This window comes from Diachasma alloeum, unplaced genomic scaffold, assembly GCF_001412515.2.
Source record: "Diachasma alloeum isolate Michigan unplaced genomic scaffold, Dall2.0 Dall_scaffold_00409, whole genome shotgun sequence".
Lineage (NCBI taxonomy): Eukaryota > Metazoa > Arthropoda > Insecta > Hymenoptera > Braconidae > Diachasma > Diachasma alloeum.
This window is the reverse complement of record NW_021680548.1, coordinates 36,136-46,205: the sequence shown is the minus strand read 5'-3', so window position 1 is coordinate 46,205 and position 10,070 is coordinate 36,136. Positions and strand designations below refer to the sequence as shown.

General features: G+C 37.1%; 1 protein-coding gene across 1 annotated transcript in view; it reads right to left on the bottom strand.

The window, feature by feature from the left end:
• LOC107042066 (probable glucosamine 6-phosphate N-acetyltransferase) overlaps positions 1–10,070 on the bottom strand; it is a 95,271-nt gene that overhangs the window by 67,660 nt on the left and 17,541 nt on the right. Inside the window, exon 2 of the mRNA XM_015262938.1 lies at positions 7,346–7,475. Within this exon, the coding sequence (XP_015118424.1) occupies positions 7,346–7,475 (130 nt within the window). The remainder of the gene's footprint in view (positions 1–7,345; positions 7,476–10,070) is intronic.

The window sequence follows — 10,070 nt, the reverse complement described above, 5'->3', positions numbered from 1 at the left end:
CTCTCTCTCTCTCTCTCTCTCTCTCTCTCTCTCTCTCTTTCTCTCTCTTTCTATACATAAATACCCTGGAGTTCCGCAGGTGACGAATTCGCCTGGAATTTCGTCACACATGATATATATCACTAAATGCACAGCTGGTGAGTTTTCCGATAAATTTGAAAAAGCTATTCGTAATTACGAAAATTCTCCTGATGCCACCCCTTTGTCTGAAAATGAGAAAAGAGACGCGTTCAATAATGCCATTATTAAGTCTGTGCCAATGGTACAGTTGTTACAGTCCGCAGCTAAAATAGAAAATAAGCCACCCTTGACAGATGATCAATTAAAAACTGTTATGAGGCAGGAAGAAGCAATCAGCAAAAAAGAAATGAGCCAGACATCGGTGAGTTGAGAACTGCAAACTTTGCAGCTCAAGGTGTGAGATGTTTCGAGTGTGGAGGTTTTGGTCATGTTGGTCGATTCTGTCCAGGCAAAGGAAAGGGAAAACTTTGCTATCGATGCAAAGAATATGGTCATACCAGCATCGAGTGTCCAAAATCAGGTGAGGCATACAAGTCAAAATTAGATGCTAAAAATAACAGTTCGCGGGGTAGAGTTTTCGTGGATCTGGGCGTGCAATTGGGTCACTGAAGAGAAGGTCAGATTATGCGAATGACTCAAGAAGTGCCAAAAGGGGTAGATTTGATAAGCAAATGGGCAGGGGAGATAACAGGTATTCTAAGTCCAAAGTCAATACAAAGGCCGATAAGGAAGACTCAAGAAAAACCTCAGGAGCAGATAACAAAGAGAAGGGTAAGTCAATTTTGAACTGTTCAGAAGAATACATGGAAGTGAACGATAAATCATATGTAGGTCAGGCAATACATGTGGGTGTAAATATCCAGAAAAATAAGTTTATCACTAAATTTCTAGCAGATGCCGGTGCTACTGAGCACTTAACAAATTCGAAGCTAATATTCAAGTCGATTGACGAGCAAACTAAGGGTGTGATTAAATGTGCTAATAAAAATGAAAATGCGGACTTGAAAACGGAGGGAGTAGGTCAGGTAGAAATCGAATTGTTAAATGGAAAGAAATTTGTGATAGACGAGGTTATATTTGCTGATGCTCTTCAAGCTAACTTACTGTCATTAAGACGTTTCGCAGAAATGGGTCTTGGAATTTATCTGGACGACAAAAGAAAGCCATATTGGATTATAGATTTGGAAATAAATAAGTATAGTAAGGTTAGTAAACAATTCCAGACGAATACAACTAGACGAGTTATAGTTAATATGGTAGGAAGTGAGACAGAAATAAGAAAATATATGACGCATAGTGTCACAGCTGAACTTGATGAAGAAGTTTCAGATAAGGAAATTCCAATTGAAGATAGCGAGCAAATTGTAGAATTATCAACCGAGGCGATGGTGAGTAAACAATCGGAAATTGGACGAGAAGAAAATCTTAGTAGTATAGATAACCCTAAAACAACTTCAGATCCATTCAGACACTCAAATATTGATTTCTCAATTTGGGATAGAAAATTGAATAATACAAACGAGGTGAATCTTTACGAAAGTGACGAAATTTTTGATACATTTGTGAATGATAACGACCAACTTCGTAGTAATAATCATAAAGCCTTACTGTGGCACGCAAGGTTTGGTCATGCATCAATAGCATATCTCAAAGCTATTCAATTAAAATTCCCGGATAACAAAGAATTAAGAAACGTGATTTTTGACGAGTCAATAATGGATTGTGAGGTTTGTTTAGCTTCTAAATTTAACAGATTGCCATTCCCCCAAATAAGAAGTCGTGCAACAGAACCATTGCAAGTAATACACTCTGACGTAATGGGGCCAATATCTCCAACCACATATCCGAAAGGATACAGGTTTATATCAGTCTTCATTGACGATAAATCGAGATTTGCTATGGCAGACCCGATGAGAGCGAAGAGTGAAATAGGTCGGTGTTTTGAAACGTTTGTCAGGAGTTGTAGAAACTTGTTGGGTTACGACGCGAAGGTCTGTTATCTTAGGTCAGATCAAGGGACAGAATTTACCGGAGGACATACAGTTGAGGTGTTGAAAAGATTAGGTGCGGAAATACAACTGGCGAGTCCTGACACTCCGGAACATAATGACGTCTCAGAAAGATACAACCAGACAATCCAGAAAAAGGTCCGTACGTATATGTTTGACGCGAAATTACCAGAAAACATGTGGGATCTGGCTCTGTCTGCCGCTGTATACGCGTATAATCGAACACCTCACAAATCCAATGAAATGAAAACTCCATTAGAAGAGTTTACACAGAAACATAATTTGGATATTAATCAGATAAAGAGATTTGGCTGTTTAGCGTACATGAAAGTTCAGAGAAAAGTAGGACCTAAATTTAGAGCATTAGGTGTGAGAGGTATTCTGGTTGGTTACACTCCAACAGGATACATATTGCTGAAACCAGAAGAAGGTAAATTCTATGAAAGTAGACATGTCACGTTTAATGAGAAAAAGGTTTATAGTGATAAGTACAAGAGAAGTGAGATCAGAGATGTCCCAGAAGTTCAAGAAGTGATAAATAAGGAGGATTGGTTTGTAGGTTTTGATAAGGGTTCGAGCGATGTGGATGAGGCCTCCAAATCGGAGGGAGTACCGAAGAGAAAAAGGGGTAGGCCGAGAAAGGTAACTCCAAGGTCAGACATAAAAGAGGTCAATGAACCCACCAGTGGAACAGCAAAGGGATCAAACCTTGCAACATTACCAATCGACGCGAGTCTGACTTCTGGATTATTTTTGGCTTGTCTATCACAGGGTGAGGGTGAGCTAGGTCTGTACAATTCAACTGATGAGGTATGTCATGCTCTTCTTGCTGATATCAATTCAGATCCAATCAATTTCAAAGATGCCGTGCAGGGCGTAGAAAAGAATAAATGTTCAGTTGTTATAGAGGAGGAATTAAATTCGATGAGTAAAAATAAAGTATGGAAAATTGTAGATAGACCTACCTGTAATCAAAATGGTCAGAAAGCTAATATAATTGACTCGAGATGGATCTNGAAAAGAATAAATGTTCAGTTGTTATAGAGGAGGAATTAAATTCGATGAGTAAAAATAAAGTATGGAAAATTGTAGATAGACCTACCTGTAATCAAAATGGTCAGAAAGCTAATATAATTGACTCGAGATGGATCTTTAAACGCAAGTTAGAAGCGACTGGCAAGACACCTCATAAAGCTAGATTAGTCATTCGAGGTTTTAAGGATCGAAATGTCTACTAACTAAGAGAAACTTATGCTCCAGTATCCAGAATGAACTTGGTCAGGGCAGTATTTGCTATAATCAATAAATACAATTTAGAATACATGTCAATTGGACGTTAAAACTGCATTTTTGAATGGTGAGATTGACGAGGAAATTTACATGGAAATCCCTGAAGGGACTCCACATTCTGATCTGGATAGAGAAACTAAAGTTTGTAAGCTGGAGAAGTCTCTCTATGGATTTCGAATTAGTCCCAAGCGATGGAACAAGAAATTCACTGAAGTAGCCTTTGGTGTAGGACTTGTTAACTCTGATCTAGAGCCTTGCTTATTTACTTGGAGTCATGAGGATAAATTCTTGATTTTATGATTATATGTAGATGATATTATCATGGCAAGTAATGACAAATTTAAGCTGGATGAGGTTAAATTAGCACTGAGTTCCGAATTTGAAATGACTGTCCTAGGAGAGCCAAAAGAATTTTTAAATATAGTCATTAAACGAGATCGAGAGAACAGAATATTAAAATTGAGTCAGGAAAGATACGTTCAGAAATTACTGATTAAATACGGGTTTGAAAATTCACATCCTCAAAGAACTCCAATGTTAACTACACAGGCATCTAATCATGAGCGAAAACTGAGAGAATCAGACATTTCGGGTGAGATCCATGTTATGACTGATGAGAGAATGAATTGTCCATACAGAGAAGTAGTAGGTAGCTTACTATATCTAGCAGGAACGACTAGACCAGACATTTCCTACGCGGTCAATGTGTTGAGCAGACACCAGGTGAGTCCAACCGATGAGGATTGGAAAATGGTGAAGAGATTACTGAGGTATTTGAGAGGTACTTCTGCGTTAGGGCTGAGATACACTGGTGAGACTGATGTGATTGAAGCATACTCTGATGCTAGCTTTGCTGATTGCCAAGGATCATTGACTACGTGTGGTTTTGTAATTAAACTGTTTGGTGATTCAATTATTTGGAGAACTCAAAAAAAGTCGTATGTAGCTCTATCTACTTATCAAGCAGAATATGTTGCGATGAGCGAAGCTAGTCAAGAGATGTTGTCTATTTTTAATTCTCTGAAATTAATATTTCCACCCCAGTTGCCTATGACATTGTGGTGCGATAATAAGGCAGCGACAAGTAGTGCTGAGATTAGTGGGGGAAATAAATTGAGACATATTATCGATGTCTAAGCCGACCACATCAAAGAATGTGTGAAACTCAATTTGATCAAAGTAAACTGAATTAGTTCCAGAGATCGATTGGCTGACGTGTTTACCAAATCTCTGGCGTTTGAATTACACCAGCGCCAAGTTGACAAAATAATGAATGTGAATATCTAATTATTGTTTTTCTGTCTGTTTAGGGAACAAAAGTATATAAATTTGATGATAACCTTTTCATACTGAAGGACACAGAAGCAGTCGGGAGGGAGTATTTGAATATGGCTCCAGCTCCTGGTCCTCATATATATGTATATATATTATCTATAGTATAAGATGTATCTGTGTAAGTGAAGGGGACGAGATCGTGCGCATGCGCAGATCTCGTCCCAGGCTGGTTGTGGCGTGTAGGTTGTACATTCCTGTAGGAGACGTGTTGGATGCTGGACGCGAGACGAGTGACGTGCTTCACTGAATAAATCTTTGTCGAGTTAATACTGTGTACATTTATTGTGTCCCAATCCCGAACAATCCATCAAAATCATTTCTGTCATGCGCGTTCATGTTTCATCTTTTGAATTTCACATTTCTACCAACTGTAGACGAGAAATCCCTCGATAAATTTATCTTGGAAGATCAACGTTTCTCTCATTTAGAAAAAAAAAAAACTTTTCGTGACCGCTAGTTTTCGGAGTGCGCCATCGCGGTAAATGATCTACTGGTAAGTGCCTGTTGCCATCAATAGATAATTATGAAAATAAGCATAAGTTACTCAATATAACCTCTACGTGCATGCAACGTCAACGAGCGTCAAACTGTTATTCCACCGTACGATTTTTTTTTCTTCATTCAATGTAAGTTAAAGGTTCTTTCTCGTATTTGTTAGTTCATAACAATGGGTGTTGGTAGACTATACGGACCCTTTGTCAATATAAATTTTATATTTGGGGATTTTTGGGACCCGATGCCAGCCACGTCCGCGTCGTGGCCACTGGGTAACGCCAAGAGCTGGAAAGGCTCGTAATTCGATGCTTTACCATGCTCGTGAATTTAGAAAGTGACTATCTTTAAATTAATTTATTAAAATAAATTTGCGTTTTGAAGGAAGGTGGTGAAATGGGAGGTCCCGTACACCTACCCGGCCACTTATATAATTATATAAAGTGTTCCGAAGAGTCCTAAATTCACCTCTGGCAACCCACTCCCCATGTGACAATTTCTAGCAGGGTATCTGACAGGGGTATGTATTGTATATTAAAACCATATATGGTGTTGGTAGACTATACGGACCCTTTCTCAATATAAATTTTATATTTGGGAATCTTTGGGACCCGATGCCAGCCACGTCCACGCCGTGGGTCCTGGGTAACGCCAAGAGCTGGTAAGGCTCGTAATTCAATGCTTTACCATGCTCGTGAATTTAGAAAGTGACTATCTTCAAATTAATTTATTAAAATAAATTTGCCTTTTGAAGGAAGGTGGCGAAATGGGAGGTCCCGTATACCTAACCGACCACTTATATAATTATATAAAGTGTTCCGAAGAGTCCTAAATTCACCTCTGGCAACCCACTCCCCATGTGACAATTTCTAGCAGGGTATCTGGCAGGGGTACGTATTGTATACCAAAACCTAACAATGGGAGAGAATAAATCTCAAAATTTCTGGAGTTTGCTGGAGAGAGAAAGAGGAGTAGCAGTGGCAGAATACGTAAAAAATATATTGGGTCGACAACACTTCTACAACGCTGTTTCATTCAAAGGCATTGATGAGAGCACTATCGATGCTCTCCAAAAATTCGCAGCAGAATAGATGAGAGAGCATTTGGATGAGAATGTTGATTTACGATTGTACGTCACGCTCGAATATTATTTACTCTGTTGTTAACCATTATTCCGGGGCATCGATGTTGCAGACATTTGATTTTGTGAGAACGTGTGCTCTCGTCATCGGGAACATTTTTCTTGTATATTTGATTTAATTTTGTTGGTTTCGTGAACTTGTCCATGTGTCACTAGCCAGTTTCGTAGTCTATTGTTTTGGTTTGCTGTTAGTTGCCAGCGTACATTCGTCTCGCAGACAATCAATATCAATTGGTTCTGTAATTTCATTTATTGTCGTTTATTTTATATTTAACTTCAGAACATTTTATTTCCTAACGAAAGTGATTTATTTTGTATCGAGTCTTGTTTATTTTATAACGAGTCGTAAAAGAGGTTTTCAATCGAGACATTTATTATTTATTATTTTATTTTTGTATTAAGTCTAGCCGTATTAAAGCGTGTCTTATCTCCCGTCAATGGTATTTGCTTTATTATTTTATTCAGTTGATTTCCCCAGTCACATCCCGATTTCAGCTCTAGGGTTTATCCCTCTCCAAAGATGAGCTACCTGGTCCATTCGTGAGTTGTTATCGGAGAAGGTTTGTTTCGGTGGTCGTTCCGAGATTAACGACCTGGCGTCCAACTTTAGTTCAGGGTTTGTTGGTGCCAGAGGGCTGCGTAACGGAGGATAGATACCGTGAGTCTGCCGAAATTACGTCAGTATATTTTATCCTAATTTCATGCCAAAAGGCATCTATTGTAGAACATCCACCTTGTACGTGATATAAGCCTATAAAACCGTTGCAGCTGGATTATTTTGTAGATAAAATTTCTTATTTGGAGAAAATAATTCAAATAATTTCAGCTGTACCGCCGCAACGTATAGCATTCCTCTTTCCGTGTAAATTATGTCCTAAAACAATCTCATGTTGGCCGAATGATAGTCTGGAGATAATATACTCATTACTTCTAACTTCCGAAATTTTCCATAGAACTATTGCCTTTCGCCACGATACAACACTTTATAACGATTTCATATTTAACGAATTTTATTTTGCCACTAGACTACTAACATTTATTAGCAATAACAACAAACCTTTATCATAATCAGTGCATCTCAGGGGTCTCACCAGGAGTCCATTTTCCTGTCGTTGATTCGGGAGACGGTCTAGTAAACTGGTCGGAAAGAGATCATGTCCATCGTCAGCTAAGATAGCTGCATTTCTCTGTTAAAATGATAATGAAAGTGAATGCTAACATCAATAAGAAAAAATCAGCACTGTTCTATTTACAATGGTTTGCTGAAGAATATATAAGGAGTTCATTCAAGATAATAACTTTTTTTCAAGCAAGTTTTCAGTTTTAGCTAAAATGTTGCCATCCCCATAGTTTTTCGGATTATTCATTAAATAAATTTTTTAACAATGTTTTATTTAATTACACACTTGACTTTCATTGGTCCAGCCTTTAATGATCATACGGCAATACTGCATACGACGTACATGAAGTTGCCAGTGAAAATCAGCGAAATTAAGTTTTGAATATGGGATTATTTAAAGCTCATTAGAAGCTAATTTTCTACGCCTGAAACAATTTTCCTGCTAATGCTATTTTTGGAAAAAAAACCTGTTTGTGCTAACTTTTTCGCAAGTTAGCAGAAAAATTGGCCCAAAAATGGAACGAATTTTTTTCTCAACCTTCGATAATTTTAAGCTCTTTAAGTTCTTTCGTTCTATGCTGGGGAAAAATGTCCTGCCAACGCGTTTTTTGAAAAAAAAAAAAAAGGTGTCAAGCCAACTCCCCCGCAAGTTAACAAAAATATGGAGTGAAAATGAATGTAATTCCATTTGAGATAATGGAGAATTTTAGGCCCATTAGAAGCTCACTTTCCATTATTTTTAAATTTTTATTATCGAAAATGATTTCGTTTTTTTACGGAAGTACGTATCAAAATTCTCGTAAGAAGTGTAGGGATTATTTTTCCAACCCAAATATCGGGCAATATAATTGGCCCATTCGACATCACGTGGTACAAGCTACAGGGTTTTCAACTGATAATTTTTTGATAATTTTCTCTAGTAGTTGCTATATAAAAAACAAAACATCATGCAGTCGAATTAACCCCTCGCCAAACTGACAGATTGAATTCAATTGTGGTAATCCGAGGATTTTTATTCGAAATGAGTGTTAATTATACAATTTTCGTTTCTCAATTGTGAGTTTCGTCTCATGGTCCAATTATATTGCCCAACGTTTGGATTGGAAAAATAATCCCCCGAATACCACACGAGCTTCAAAATTAATCGGGAATTTTCCTCAAGGTTTCCTGCATACAAACGAAGTCATCAAGATTTTCAGGAAAAATCACTCGTGCTTGGCACTCGTGATTTTTTAGCCTGAAAAACTTGACACCTTCGTTTGTTTGCAACGAACCTATCGGAAAAAACCCGATAATTTTAAAGCTCTTGTGGTATTACAAGTGAGTATAATTGGTAATGGGTAGTTTGAGATAGTGGAAGCGGTCAGAATGACCCTAAGGTCATGAGGGCCGAATACTTGACATAGCCATAATAATTATATGCTTGAAACGCTCATGAGAGTCGAACTGTTGGAAGGACTCAAAGCATAAATTATGATCATAAGGGTCAGACAGAAAACTAAAATACATATTGACATTAGCTTTCGCATAAAAAAGTAGCGCTTTTTAGCAAAAGGGCTAAAAAATGAAAAAAAAAGTGTTTCAATCTTGCATAATTTGACGCTCATTACGAGCATAGTTTTTTTGTTTGACAAAAATTATCCGCCAATGCTTCTTTTTTAAGTGTTCATGCCACCTTTTTCGCACATTGGTTGCAAAATTACTGGAAAATTAACAGAACTAGATTTTGAAGAATGAATAATTTGAAGCTGATTAAGAACTATTTTATACGCCGATGAAAAGGTTCCTGCTGATGTCATTTTTTTGAAGAAAATGTTAAATTGTTAACTGTTTCTCAACGGAGATCATAAATTAACAAAATTACATTTTGAAGGATGGGTAATTTGAAGCTCATTAACAGCTTATTTTATACGGGAATAACGTGTCCTGTCGATCTCTTTTTTTATAAAAAAATCTCATGTTGTTAACTTTTCTCAGCAGGAAACAACTTCAAAATTTTTTAAAAAATTGAGTTTCAACATTGAATAATTTGGAGCTCTTTAGGAGCTAATTTTATACCGTTTGGTTAATTTTTTCACGCATGTTATTTTTGCAAATAAATAGGCGTGTGGGTGGTTCTTCCTACGCAATTAGCAGGAAAAGTACTTGAAAATAAACAGAATTCGTTCTTCAGGAGTAAATGGTTCAAAGCTCATTAGGAGCTAATTTTTCATGCTCACAAAAATAAATCGGCTAATGCAGTTTTTTGCAGAATTATATTTTGAAGGTTGCATAAGTTGAAGCTCATTACGAGCTCATTTTCTACGCTGGTAAAAAGTTTCCTGTCGATATCCTTAAAAAAAAAATCTCATGCTGTTAACTTTTCTCAGCAGGAGAGTACTTCATAAATTACAAATCTAGTTCCAACGTTAAATAATTTAGAGCTCATTAGGAGCTAATTTTTCATGCTCACAAAAATAAATCGGCCAATGCAGTTTTTTTTTAAGTTGATTATTAGTCTGCCACATCTTATGACGAACATAAAATTTTGCTTTTCCCTCGAATGAATCTGATAGTTCATCAAGTAAAACACCTATGTGAATTTTTTCGGATTTTTGTAACTATTTTTAAGGCAGCGCAAGCGATTCAAAGTTTCACAAATTATCTGATCTACTGGCAGTTT